The 15,521-nt window shown below is 35.1% G+C and overlaps 1 protein-coding gene across 1 annotated transcript in view; it reads right to left on the reverse strand.

Annotated features, from left to right (window-relative positions):
• LOC135218624 (uncharacterized) overlaps positions 1-15,521 on the reverse strand; it is a 203,917-nt gene that overhangs the window by 63,071 nt on the left and 125,325 nt on the right. The window contains exons 14-21 of the mRNA XM_064255061.1: positions 12,531-12,659; positions 12,002-12,124; positions 11,537-11,677; positions 11,212-11,411; positions 10,378-10,511; positions 8,699-8,836; positions 8,184-8,340; positions 3,235-3,372 (exon numbers count right to left, since the gene is read on the reverse strand). Of these exons, the coding sequence (XP_064111131.1) occupies positions 3,235-3,372; positions 8,184-8,340; positions 8,699-8,836; positions 10,378-10,511; positions 11,212-11,411; positions 11,537-11,677; positions 12,002-12,124; positions 12,531-12,659 (1,160 nt within the window). The remainder of the gene's footprint in view (positions 1-3,234; positions 3,373-8,183; positions 8,341-8,698; positions 8,837-10,377; positions 10,512-11,211; positions 11,412-11,536; positions 11,678-12,001; positions 12,125-12,530; positions 12,660-15,521) is intronic.

Here is a 15,521-nt window from a genome sequence, read left to right on the forward strand (position 1 = left end):
GTGATGAGGTTAGTTTAATATCTTTTTTTAAAATGTTCTCCTGGTGTAGTTGGAGTCTCTCTGGATTGATTGTAATTTTCAATATTTACTTTTTTTTCCCGCCCTTAGGTGGGGTTCTTTCTAGAATTCTTTTCTTTTTGCCAGTTCGATTATCATCATTATTTAATTCTTCTTCTATTGGAAGTTCTTTTCCATGGATAACTGAATCATCTATGTTGGTGGTGGTATTGGTTGTTGTAATATCACTTTTATTTTGGGTTTCAGTATTATTGGTATGAAATTCAGTTTCCATGTTTATACTATCTTGTTTGTCATTGTGCTGTTTGATGTCTTGATTTTTAGTCACATTTGAAAAGGTGGGGGTTTTGGATGGATGTTAACGCCTCTTACTTTTAGCTCAAGTCTGGCTTCCATGACTGACATTCCTGTCCTATTTATTAACAACTGAAGTTCTGTGTTATATTGGTAAAATGAACACTCCTTAGATTTTGCGTGATGGGCTAGTCCACAATTAATACATTTTGATTGTTTACAGTTCCAATTAGTGGTATGGTCATCTGATGCACAGACTGCACATATAGCTTTATTACGGCATCTTTTGTATGTGTGTCCATACCTTGAGCACTGTGTACATTGTAATGGTTTAGGAACAAAGGACGAACTTCTCTATTTTGTCCAAGAATTTTTATTTTAAATGGTAAGTCTTGGCCTGTAAATTTTATTTTGGCAATGTTGATATTTTTACTTTTATCTTTCCTACTTGAAATAGAGTATATTTCTAAATCGTGGATATTGTTATATCTCAATTTTAGGGAGTCTAGCAATAGTTGTTTTTGAAGGAAGCTCCTGCTCGCTATTGGGTAGGATGACTGTACCCTGTACATAATTCAATGTTTCGTGGCTTGTAATTATTACCTTTATATTATTTATTTCTGTTATACTTAAAAAGGCAGTGGACTGCTTTTTATTGGTTACTTGGATAAGCCATTCATTGTCCTTGATGTGTCTGCATTCCATGTCTTGTGTTGGATATATGTTAAGTAATTTGTTTTCTAGGCATCGCTGCTGAGATTTTTGTTGTCAGCTTTGAGGACTAGAAATCTTGACCAATTATCTGGTCCAAAGAGGTCATCAAAATGTACCAATGTGGGATTAAGTCGGTAATTTTTGTTTCTTTTTGGTCCTTGTTTTATGTATGTTGCTTGTCTATTATGATTTTTTATATTTTTCTGTATTGCTGGGAGGATTATTTGTCTCTAATTCAGAATTTATTGTTCATCATATATGGATTCCATTGGTTACGATATTGGAGTTTACCAATTTATGTTTGTTTGTTTCTTTTTTATTTATGCACTCTATTTGGTTTTCTGGTTCTGCTGCTTTACTTGGAACAGGGTGTTCCTTTGTATCTTTTATAGTACTTTCACTACTTGTGGCAGTACCTAGGAAATTCGGGAGTGACCGTGCTAATATGGTCATCAACTGTGCCGTAGTTTTTCCATCATGGGGCCCAGGGGTACTCAAATCATTTATTTCACAGTTCATAAATTTTGAGTTTTTACAAAAAAAAAAAAAAATAAAAAAAAAAAAAAAAAAAAAAAAAATCTTGAAAAGATATCATTGGCCCTTCGCGAAGTTAAATCTTCTGCCAAAGGCACAAGTGAGAAAGGACTCCCAAATGTCCGCATCCCTACCCTACCCCAAAAAGGGGATGGCATAACATGATTAGTATGGCCCAAGTGTAAGCAGAACCCGCTTGCTAGGACTAAGAGTATTATGTTAATACAATTATCCCATCCTAATCACATTATGGGCAAACTGGATGAAATGCCGAGAGTTCTATTCCTAGAACCAGGCCCCCTGGAATCCGTGGTCCAGCTCCACAGAATAGTTCCGCCTGAAAAACAGGTCCGAACATTGTCGGGTAGATGATGATCTACCACAGTTCTCACTATTTAGCTTCGGATTTAACTCCACGTTAAGCCATGATATGTTTTCTCATTTATTTGCTTTTAAAATTTTGGCAAAAAATGGAAAAGTCCACATAAGTTTACTCGAAAATATATAATGTCATATGGGACTCTTGGGTTCGAACCTGGGAAGAGATTCCTGAGGTTCGAGAGCCCCCTCACCACGTCAAGGTGGTCCCAAAATGAGGGGGTGTATTCTACATAAAAAATGTGCACATTTTCAGATATAATACTTCATGTAACGGCTAATTTACAATGGTACAAAAATTATGTCAAAGTGACGAAATAATTTCAGAGATGTGTCACAGATACTTTTTAGTGCGGCAAGAAAGAAATTCGCGCTTGCGCGCCTGCGTAACGATTGTAAACAAAACAACACCTTGATCCGTGAACTCCCAGCATTCCCCAAGGCGCGTGATTCAAAAGTTTTAGACTGGTAGGCCTATAAGTATTTTTCCGCGAATTTTAAAAAAAAATTTTGTAAGTCGACGTAAAATACGTCCAGTCGGCAGTAAAGGGTTAATTGCAGCAATTGTAGAGACAAATGTGGAGGAAACAGGTAGAGGAATAAGGACTAAAATCCAAGAACACAGAAGGGCAGTACAGGAGAGTGATATAGCTAGACATTGCTGGGAAAAGGACCATAGGATGGATTTTAAAAACAATAGGATCATATGCATAAGTAATAACATCAGTCATAGGAGGGTAGTGGAAAGAGCACTCATCAGAGAGATTGAAGTGACAGAAGGAAACAAATGTTTCACCTCAGAAGATCCCATAAGCCAGTCTTTGATATTAAAAGAAGTTAAGACTGACCCTTCTGACCACATTAGGTTTTCTGCTCAACAGACTGATGGTGACCACTCACTCACCACAAGGGTAATCCCATTGACCATCAGCTCAGGATATCAGAATGACAAGAGGGGACTAATAACTCTCAAGAGAATGGAAACGAGGGCAGCCATCACATAAATGACAGCTCAACATGAAGTTCAAGAAGACTACTGGGCCATAGCCCAGTCTGACCACCTACACATCTCTTGAGAAAGGGCCACAGCTAGGGCCTGGAAGTACTTGATACTTGAGTATTAACACTATGTAAATACTTACAAGTAAACAAGTTATACTTGGTAATCTTGTGGGTTTCTTTTTCCATCTTCAGAAGAAAACTGAAAGAAGTTTTTGTTTGGTTCCAGGGAAATGTCAACTAAAGAACTACTGCACTGGAGGATGCTTGTCAAGGAACCTCTAAAATTTCTTTTACCTTACTGAAGACATTGACTGTGAGGTAGAACTTCTGGATGCTCCAACTGACAGTGAGCGATCATATATATTGTCTTCTTCTGACATTTCTGAGACTATACGGGAGGAACTCAGGGATGTGGCAGACCTCTGCATTCGCCTAAGGAGAGAAGGAAAATTTACAAGTGATATGGATGACTGAGGGGTTATGTCCGAAATGAGAAGTGGAAATCATAAAGTAAATTTTATTTCTTAATGATTCATAATTGTACAGTGATGCTCAAGTCTGATGGGACATGATTCTTTTTGTATCATCCAGATTCTGACTCAAAATGACGCTGCTAAGTAGTGTTACTATTTTTTATTTCTAATGTCATACATGTCGAAAAGTTTGCAAATTCACAGCTGGCACTATTTTCCTTATGGTTATATAAGTATGATCCCTTTTATACATTAGTATAATTTGCAATCTGCATGATTTGAACTTCTTTTTTTTTTTTTTTGTTAGCTGCTTAGTTGAAAGTACGCTGCACCATTATAACAGTCAACCTAATAAGCTCAACAATCATAACAACATTTTCATAATAGGAATATGAATTACAAGTGTCTTTGAATGTTAAAACTTTTAGGCTGTGTTTAAGCTGCCTGTATGTTGCAAAATGATTTATAGGCTTAAAAACCAATCTAAGCCTTCTGAGATGTAATCTGTTACTAATTAATTTATTTGTAGAGATTACCTGTTCTTAGAGGAACAAAAGATGATGATGATTTATTTAAATGGAGGAGATGGCTATTAATCGATAATGTCTATTAGTATTAATATCAAGGCATAAAATATTATTTTTCAAAAGTCCTTCTGCTCGCTTTTGGTGTAAAATTTATTCTTTCATAAGGTAACTTGAAGTGCAAGAATGTGTAGATAACCTCATTTGCTTTGTGGCCAGAAATATGACAAATATTTAATCAATTTGTATTTTTTTTCATAGCTAACAAACCTAAGGTCTTAACAATAGGATAATCTTTTAGGCTGTGTTTTAACCCTTAAACGGCGAGCCGGTATTTCCGAAAGTTTCTCCCTTATGCCGGCGGTGTTCGTGAGTGAGCGCCGAAGCGGAAAAGTTTTTTTTTTTTTTTTAAATCACAGCATGCTTGAATTTCAAGATTAAGAGTTAATTTTTGGCTCCTTTTTATGTCATTGCCTGAAGTTTAGTATGCAACCATCAGAAATGAAAAAAATATCATCATCATATATAAATATTGGAATATATGACAGCGCAAAAAAAATTTCATATATAATTGTATACAAATCGCACTGTTAGCAAAACGGTTAAAGCTAATGAGTTAATTATTTTTTCGTTGTATTGTACACTAAATTGCAATGATTTTGGTATATAACAAATTGTAAAATGATCAAAGCAACACAGAGAAAATATTATCACAATATGATGCATGAATTCGCAATGCGCAGACGTAAAAAGGTATTTTTCAAAATTCACCATAAATCGAAATATTGTGCTAGAGACTTCCAATTTGTTGCAAAATAAAGGTAATTGATTGAATATTACTAGACTGTAAGTGTTGTAGCTTAAAACTGCAGTGTTTTACCATTTCGTTCGAGTTAAAGTTGACCGAAGGTCGAATTTTTTCTATTTATCGTTATTTATATGAAAATTTCAAAACTGATAAAAAGCTACAACCATGGGTAGTTTTTTGTTGTATTCTACATGAAATTGCGCACATTTTCATATATAAAACTTTATGTAACGGCTAATATAAAACGGTGCAAACATTACAACAATTGGACGAAAACATTTCTGATTTTTTCGGCAGTTACCGCGCGGACGTAGGAAAAAGTTTTTTTCATAAATTCACCATAAATCGAAATATTGTGCTACAGACTTCCAATTTGTTGCAAAAAAGGTAAATGATTGACTATTACTAGAATGTAAGAGATTTAGCTTACAATTGCGTTTTTCTACCATTTCGGTAGAGTCAAAGTTGACCGAAGGTTGAAATTTTGGCACTTATCGTTATTTATATGAAAATATTTCAAAACTGATAGAAGCTACAATCATGGGTTGTTTTTAATTGTATTCTACATGAAATTGCGCACATTTTCATAAATAAAAATTTATGTAACAGCTAATATAAAACGGTGCAAACATTACGACAATCGGACGAAAAAATTTCAGATTTTTTCGGAAGTTACTGAGCGGACGTAAGGAAAGTTTTTTTTTCATAAATTCACCATATATCGAAATATTATGCTAGAGACTTACAATTTTTTGCAAAATGAAGGCAAATAATTGAACATTACTAGAATGTAATAGTTTTAGCTTACAATTGCGTTTTTTTACCATTTCGGTCGAGTCAAAGTTGACTGAAGGTTGAAATTTTGCGGATTTTTTCGGCAGTTACCGTGCGGATGTAAGAAAGTTTTTTCAAAAATTCACCATAAATCGAAATATTGTGCTAGAGACTTCCAATTTGTTCCAAAATGAAGGTAAATGATTGAATATTATTAGAATGTAAATGTTATAGTTTACAATTGCGCTTTTCGACCATTTCGGTAGTCAAAGTTGACCGAAGGTTGAAATTTTGGCACTTATCGTTATTTATATGGAAATATTTCAAACTGATAAAAGCTACAATCATGGGTTGTTTTTAATTGTATTCTACATGAAATTGCGCACATTTTCATAAATAAAAATTTATGTAACAGCTAATATAAAACGGTGCAAACATTACGACAATCGGACGAAAAAATTTCAGATTTTTTCGGAAGTTACTGAGCGGACGTAAGGAAAGTTTTTTTTTCATAAATTCACCATATATCGAAATATTATGCTAGAGACTTACAATTTTTTGCAAAATGAAGGCAAATAATTGAACATTACTAGAATGTAATAGTTTTAGCTTACAATTGCGTTTTTTTACCATTTCGGTTGAGGCAAAGCTGAACAAAGGTTGAAATTTTGGCACTTATCGTTATTTCTATGAAAATATCTCAAAACTGATAAAAGCTACAACCATGGGTTGTTTGTTGTTGTATTCTTCATGAAATTGCGCACATTTTCATATATAAAACTTTATGTAACATAAAACGGTGTAAATATTATGTCAATCGGACAAAAAAATTTCTGATTGTTTTGGAATAGTTACCGCGCGGACATAAGGAAAAAGTTTTTTCATAAATTCACCATAACTTGAAATATTATATTAGAGACTTCCAATTTGTTGTAAAATGAAGATAAATGATTGAATATAACTAGAATATAAAAGTTTTAGCTTACAATTGCGTTTTTTTACCATTTCGGTAGTCAAAGTTGACCGAAGGTTGAAATGTTTGCACTTATCGTTATTTATATGAAAATATTTCAAAACTGATAAAAGCTACAACCATGGGTTGTTTGTTTTTGTATTCTACATGAAATTGTGCACATTTTCATAAAACTATATGTAACGGCTAATATAAAATGGTGCAAAAATTATGTCAAAGTGACAAAATAATTTTTGAGTGTGTCGCTGATGCTTTTTAGTGCGAGAAGAAGAAATTCGTGCTTGCGCGCCTGGGTAACGCTTGTAAACAAAACAACAGCTTGATCCGTGAGCTCCCAGCATCCCTCTAGGCGCGTGATTCAATAGCTTTTGCCTAGTAAACCTATAACTATTTTTCCGCAAATTAAAAAAAAAAACTATTTTGCGTCGATGTACCATACGTCGGTTAGGCACCCAACAGACAATTTTCATCGACGTTTAATATGTCCAATAGGTGTTTAAGGGTTAAGGTGCCTGTATGTTGCAAAATGATTTATAGGGCTTAAAACCAATCTAAGCCTTCTGAGATGTAATCTGTTACTAATGAATTTATTTGTAGAGATCTCCTGTTCTTAGAGGAATGAAAGATGATAATGATTTTTATTAAATGGAGGAGATGGCTATTAATCGGTAATATCTATTAGTATTAATATCAAGGCATATGGAACACTTGTTTTTTAACTGGCTTAAAATATTATTTGTCAAAAGTCCTACTCGATTTTGGTGTAAAATTTATTCTTTCACAAGGTAACTTTGAAGTGCAAGAATGTGTAGATAACCTCATTTGGTTTGTGGCCAGAAATATGACAAATTTTTAATCAATTCGTATTTTTCATAGCTAACAAACCTGAGGTCTTAGCAATAGGATAATATTTTAACGCCAGCTGGAAACCGGTTAAAAACAATCAAAGATTGTAGAGCAAGGAATCTGTGGCATCTGGCAACTAATGCATATACGTACAGGGTGGATGCTGGTCACCAACCTGGTCTGGAACCTCATGACGCACCAGTCTTTCTTCCAACCCAGAATATGACAGGGACGGCTAGAGGGATTATTTCACTGCTAGACTGCTGTATTAAAATATTGATTTATTGCATTGCCAGTCTGTGTTATTTACTTATTGTAATCTCCAATTGCTATTATGAAAGAATGTATTTTTGGTTTGTTGTTAAGTGTAGGGAATTATCGTATTTAGCTAGGTTTACGGATTCTCTCTCTCAGTACCCTTTCCTGTCACATGTTTGTGTTAATTTTTTGCCATTGGATGTTTGTGTCTTCTCATCTTCTATAGCTTTCACTCCTCCTGGTGGTATGTTGTTAGCTAGGAGTTTGTGCTTGTTGCTTGTAAGGTGTGAGGTCCTTTCCTTCTCAGGTGATTATATATGGTGGTATGATTGTTAGCTAGGAGTTTGTGCTTGTTGCTTGTAAGGTGTGAGGTCCTTTCCTTCTCAGATGATTATATAATTAAGGTAACACCTATTTGTGTATAAATATATTTGTTATTTACACTTATATGCTTAGGGTTTGTTTTGTCCTTCCTGTTCATGTTTGAGTTTAATCTTTGCTGTGCCTTGGGCTATCACTTCACAATTATAGTAGATAGTTTTAAGGTGGATCTTTAGAAAAAAAACTTGAATAAAAAGTATACTTACACAACATCATTATCATTTTTGCTTCCTTGCGGGGTAAATGACAATGATCTCCTCATATGTGCAGTGTCTTCATACAAAAAACTATGAGATGTTGACAATGAGGTATCACTTTCACTGTAGTCAGTAACATACTTCTTTGGGTAAATTTCATCATATGCTGTGGAAGAAATTTCAATCACCGGTTTTTATAATTCATTGCGTAAACTAGAAGTGCTTTACATTAACATGACATAATGTAAGAAAAACAATAGAAATATCTTATATCTATCCATGATAATCAAGAATGATCATGCAATCAAGATTTGAAAGCCATGAAATTTATAAAATACAAGTTCTATCGAAATCAACACTTAAAATTACTGACAAAACATAGCAAAAAAGAAAATGACTATAAAATTTAACAAATAGTGAATATGACACAAAATTAAAACTTTTCTATTGTTAGGTGACAGAAAAGAAATCATTCTGAGATGGTTAACCTAACAAAAAATAATTTCATCAAAAGAATTACTCACAACATCTGACAACATCCTGAAATCTATAATTCTCTATGTCACATGGCTGCTTGGTCCATGGATGACTTTCTACTTGTGGAAGCGTCATTCGAGCCTTCACATCTTTCTTCAGCATCCCAGTTAGAAGAGAGCGCAAGTCTGGAAAAATAGACAACACTAAAAAACTGCTGCTCTGTGAGACTAGAATTAACCACTTGAAATACACAAAACCATCCAATATGCTTCAATGGCTCAAGTTTTAATCTCAAATTTAAAAACTTCCATTTTACTTCAGCTTGAAAGCATTACATTTTCCCCATACACAAAGTGATGTGTTTCATCAAGTGTAAGCCATGCCATATTGAAAACAATGCTACTTATGCAAACCAATTATATAAATGCCCACAATCATGCTGTTTTTTATTTTACCTAAGAAACTGCAATCTTTTGTCTATACCCTTTTGACACCTCAGGTACCCAAAAATCACCAGCATCACTTTTCATGTACTGTATACCTTTTTCTACCTGTGAGATATACTACTAATACTCCTACTATATTTTGACTCAAGTGAGCATTACTTCTTGGTTTAACACAACTTAACCCACATCATCTATCTTCATCACAACAATCCTCTTTTACCCTATATCTCTAAAGACTCTGGTCCTGATCACTCTCTCCCCAATCATTTATTTCGTATTGATGGAGATAACACTTCAGAGAGCTAGTATGCATGATATTTTACTCTTTTTCTCTTCCCTCTGTATTCCTCCATACAGCATTTTCTTTTACTTTCCCTCTGTACTTTTCCACACAGTATTTTCTTTAGACTGAATATCATTCATTCTGTAGAAAGATGAACAATCCAACAGGCTCTCCACTTATACTTGTAAGAATGGAGTTGGACCTTGCCTTATTTGATACTTCTACAAGTTGTTCTTTGAAAACAAGATTACCCACAAAACTTTCTCAAAGCAGCAGCAATGAAAGCTGTCTCTTGAGATGAAGTGTAGGTGGGCCATCTAAGTGCACTATAAAGCAAGCACAATAACACTCAAGCACTGTAATAATTAACCTTAAACAAACACTGTAAACATTAACCTTGTTAGGATTCTGTTAAACACTAACAAACAAGGAGGCAAAAACTGCTGCTGCCCGAAATTCATGTGGGTATTTTCTACCCAAACAAACTTGAAAAGTTAGTAAAACAACAAAAGATATAAATTTCAAGTTCTCTAATTAGCTCCCTTAAATAGCCCAACCAGAAAATTTTAATAATCTGAAATATCTTTTGTCACATAACATCTTTTCATCATCCTACTCCTCTTAAACCCATCAACTCTCTCTCAAATTCTCAAGTCAGTATGCTGAGAATAATGGAGTCATTGGAATCCACAAAGTTAGCATCCATTTATTACTCTTCATATCAATGAGTATCTACCTTTCTAGGGTATATTTTTAAGAAAATTTGCCTTACTTTTCATGGCCACAGCATTTGTTACTAATATTCAATATAAAACTGATAAAAAAATTTTTGCTTCTAAATTTTAGTACCTAATCCTTATCGATATCATTACTGTGCTTAAAATCCCTTTACAAATATGGCATGGCATCATATGCCCCCAATGATTATAATAATAGTCTCACTCCATTCCATTAAGTCTTACCTAAAATGAGTCACTATCACTCATGTAGTGCTTACCTTCCGAGTAAACAAATGGAAACGTTAAGTCAGCTTTAATCGTTTCATCTACATCGTAGAACGGATTTTCACCATACATTAATGTATACAAAGTTACTCCAAGAGACCAAACTTCCAATTCATAACCACTGTACCTGTGACAAAAGAAAAGTAATATATATCAACACTGTAAAGAAAGTGCTTACAATGTGCCATGGTTAGCACTCTGCAAACAGTCCAAGTACTGAAGGTTCTCATGAACGTATCTCTGAGCTTGGCTGTACTGGTTTTTGTCTACAATCTGTTCCATATTCCAACCATCATTTCTTTTGGACTGCCTAAACTAATTCACAACTGACTCAAGTATTGGTCAAACTACTGTACAAAATGCATAAGATGAATTCCAAAATAATGTGGAAATTAGGGCTAGTTTACAAATGTTGCTTAAGTGCTTTCATATCCAATGTATTTTCAATATTTATTTGGTTTGGGTCTATAAACAAAAATCTTAGGTGTTCCTAACATCTAACAAAGTCTACTCTATACTTTAGTACTTGAAATCAATCATTAGACATTTTAGTTAGTCAAAATTTTACAAAAGTGACGCAGCTGTTTTGCTAAGTGATTAGCATAGAGAAAAGACTTTTGCTATAATAAGGGATGAAACTAAAATGAATAGTGCTAGACATATGACAATGTTGAGTTTAAAATTAAAATATTCTCTTAGCAATATTAAAATTGAAATATTCACTAAGAACAGAAACTTACTAAAAGCCCTCTTCAAATAAGATTACAGCTAATCAATTAAAATATGTCATTATATCTCAATAAAGAAAGACGCAAGAGAGGACGTACTTGTTCCCTTTCAGCACCTCAGGACTACAATATTCAACTGTTCCAGCAAACTGGGAGAACATTTTTCCTGGCTTTGTGAAGGCCGACGAGCCAAAGTCAATCAGCTTTACATGAAACCGGTTATCAAGAATAACATTTTCATCTTTCACATCACGATGAATGATGTTCAAGGAATGAAGGTATGACAGGGCAGACACAATCTGCAAACACAAACATTATTAAAAACACTAATAAAATAATCCATATTAACAAAAACATGTATCATACTTCATTAAACTAAATACCCAGAGTCAATTACTGTCATCACATTTACTCAGCAAAGTACCTGTCTAAATATGTGAGAGGCAAGTGGTTCATCCAGTATAGGATTACGATCGATGAACTCGAAGAGGTCCATTCCGGCACCCCATTTTTCCATAACCAGTTGAAAATAGTCTTCATTTTCAAATAAATCCAACACAGAGACCTGAAAATTTAAAAACAAAAATACTTCAAAAATAGGTATCAATGTTACAAAGGTGATCTTCAAGGGATAGAAAAATAAGAAACAATGCTAGTTGGTTTGCTGTTCAACCACCTGAAAACCAGTTTGTCACCCTGAAGGTAAAACTGAACTAACAGTCACAAACTAATACGAAACTACATTTTGGCATTTCATTGCATGAAATATGACCCCTAATCTTTAACAAATTTCAACACAAATTTTATGAAAAACATACTGCCATTTTAACAACAGGAACTCTAAGCATAGCAATTACAGAACTATAAAAATATAGCACAGTGCACTTACTATATTCGGATGATCTAAGGTCATTAAGAGAGACACTTCAAGAGGCACTTTCTTGCGAAGCAAGACATCGTTAACCCAACTCTCCTGGTACACTTTGTTCTTCTTTATGAATTTTGTCACTGCCTAAAAAATAACAATGTTGAGGTTTTCACAAAATAAAACTAAATTTTTCACATAAACTTTTCAACTCACAGAGAAAGAGCATACATGATGATCAAGACCACATATAAATCCAGACAGATAATATACAAGACAAAATACAGTGGAGAAAACTCATTTGTTTTATCCTGGAAAAAAGTTAATTTCATAGAAAATTGATGAATGATGATGACAAGTTCAACCATATTAGATAATCAACATTTTACACCACATAATTACACCTTTACAGGTCTGATTGTTGTTCTAGTCTGATTAATGAAAGACTGGGAAACAATAAAGCTTGAAATTTTCAGAACTTTCAAGAAGAAAAATAAGATTTTATAAAACAAAGTTCAAGTACTAAACTGTGAGGAGAAATTTTTCCACGTACCAGAAGTCCATCAGTGTTTCGATAGCTCATCTTAACACACCCAAAAGCTCCCTTTCCAATCTGTCTAAGAACTGTATAGTGATCACTAAAACTGCCAGCTAACAACTTTTCTTCAGATTCATCAGGTCCCTGTTAAGTAAAGACAAAAGTTAATTTCACAATTAACCAGCCCAAGAAGAGCCGTTGCTAGGCACATAGGTCTCTGAGCCTGGATAAAGTTAATCCTTTATAATAATAATAATAATAATAATCTCACAATTACATCAGGGAAGACCCTATTAGGACAAGGTTATGAACAACAGTCAATTCTGGTTAACTGAGATTATCCTAGTACAGTGAAACCCCCGTATCTATGGATCCAGATTCGCGGATTTCTCTCTGGAACATATACAGTTACCATCCGAGTTACGACCTAGATCCGTTCCGACCAACAGGTCGTATGTCAGAATGGTCGTTAGTCGAAAATACCAGCCAAAATGGCCGACACGTGGATTATAAGTACTCTGTTAAAGTGGAAGATTATACTGTACTCGAGGACATATGATATGAATGTGTTGCATTTTTAAGTAACTTTTTCTGTTGAATAATATTATTGTGTATATACAAGCTGTTTATTTATCATTTTTATGCCTTTTAGTTTCACTTTTATAATTTTATCATGCTTTTCTGTTGAATAATATTACTGTACATATGTATATACAAGCTGTTTATTTATAATTTTTATGCCTTTTAGTTTCACTTTTATCATACTTTTTCTGTTGAATAATATTACTGTTGTACTATACGTACAAGCTGTTTATGTATTTATCATTTTTATGCCTTTTAGTTTCACTTTATCATACGCACGGTCGAAAGAAAGATCAGCTGTTAAGTCAGGCGAGGGCAGGGGATGGGGAAGGGGTGGTTACTGCGCTGGCCTATGTAGGGGAGGGGGTGGCTTCGATGCTGGATGAGGCGGGCTTTTGTGTTCGTTTGACAAACATGCTAAGTGTCGTTTGGATCTTCTGCTTTTCTTTTGAATAATATTACTGTTGTACTATACGTACAAGCTGTTTATGTATTTATCATTTTTATGCCTTTAGTTTCACTTTTATCATTTTATCATAGAGATATTTTTAATAGTATACTGTAGGTGCAATGTATTTAGCTTTTTTTTTTCAGTTGCTTAGTTGATATACTACGTTACATACATCTTAATATAATATGGTTTTAGAAATAAAATATTTATTACTGCAGTTGAATTTATTATACAAAAATACAAATGAAGATCAAAATACAAAAATAGAAAAGTTACAGTTTTCAAAAAAATAGAACATACAGCTGTAGTACAAAATAGAAAATACATATGCATGTAAAAAAATACGCAAAACAACACTCAAAATTAATGTTCACTGGTGCTTGGTTCGACGTCATCAACACTTTCTTCATACGCACGGTTGAAAGAAAGATCAGCTGTTAAGTCAGGCGAGGCAGGGGATGGGGAAGGGGTGGTTACTGCGCTGGCTGATGTAGGGAGGGGTGGCTTCGATGCTGGATGAGGCGGGCTTTTGTGTTCGTTTGACAAACATGCTAAGTGTCGTTTGGATCTTCTGCTTTTTTCTTTTCATCGTAGATTTCTTTGTATGGCCTCATTACTTCTTGCATAGATCTCTCTATCCGGGCAAACCGTTCAACATTCGGATCCATTCCTTCCAATTTATGCAGCATTGTATTAAGCATTTGTTATGGCTTCCGATAATCCCTTTACAGTAAACTTTCGTTCGTGCTCCTCCTCTTCTACAACTTCCTTTTCTTCCTCTCTTCTTTCTTCTTCATCTTTCCTTTCTTCTTCTATTGCTAACAGTTCTTCTGGGATGCTGTGCTGCCGGCGCCGTCGTAACTGTCATACCGCGCTGCACGCACTACGCTACCGCGCTGCCAAACAGTAAACGCCGCCAAATATAAAAAATAGACCCCTGTCGGACACTGTCGTAAGTACGGGTGGACGTAACTCGCGCAGGTCGTAACTCGGATGGTAACTGTACAACCCTTATTCGCGGAAAATTTGCCTATTCACGGTATTTTTCTATGAGAAATATACCTGGAGACAGACTGTAGCTGGTGCCATCAAAGCAAGTGATTCAGTTTTCACTCATAATACGGAGACACGAAGGCTGACAATACTTCCAGTAGGTCAATACGGAATGGAAGTAAGGGGCATGTGAGCCTGAAATCTAGACACAGAGGCTACTCTAATGTTCTTAGCTTTCACTGAAAGGCAAATTTGTTTTCCTGAATCTGAGTGTAACAGAGATAAAATCTCTTTAGGATGAAGGACAAAATGATCTTGGTCAGATGGCAAGGGGGTTCTTGACCGACCATCAAAAGATAAGAAGGCCCACTTGATTATCAAGTCCTGCTCAGACAAACACCTAAAAACAATTCTAATTGAACAGAGAGCTCCTGCATTGGCGCCAGGCTGTAACTGGTGTCAGGCAAGCTAGACGACAGGCCAGTTAGGAGTTCAGAGCTGGGCAAGTTTCTGGAAGCCAAGTGTCCGTTAAGCTCCAACGGAGAAAGAAGAATGGATCCAGGTCTTGGATGCATCCTCGTTCTTGGCTAAAACAAAGGAAAACAAGGAAACCGCAACTCTTGCTCTTAGGTGGATGTGTAAAATGACTTGAGAGGTCGCTGAAAAGACGAAATATCCAGGTCTCTGTGCTTAACCAGAGGTAAGTATTGATTGGTACCATTTAAAGGAAAGCGAGAGATCCTAGATCTTCTCAGAAATAAAGAGGTGTTCCTCAGCCAGTTCAATGATGTCCTAAGAAAAGGGAGAGAGAGGAGAAGAGAGAGAGGAGAGAGAGAGAGAGAGATAGAGAGAGAGAGAGAGAAGAGAGAGAGAGAGAGAGAGAGCGAGAGAGAGAGAGAGAGAGAGAGAGAGAGAGAGGAGAGAGAGAGAGAGAGAGAGACGGTCATTAAGTCTGGTACACGGTGGAGGAGGGCGACTTC

This window comes from Macrobrachium nipponense, chromosome 9, assembly GCF_015104395.2.
Source record: "Macrobrachium nipponense isolate FS-2020 chromosome 9, ASM1510439v2, whole genome shotgun sequence".
NCBI classification, from domain to species: domain Eukaryota; kingdom Metazoa; phylum Arthropoda; class Malacostraca; order Decapoda; family Palaemonidae; genus Macrobrachium; species Macrobrachium nipponense.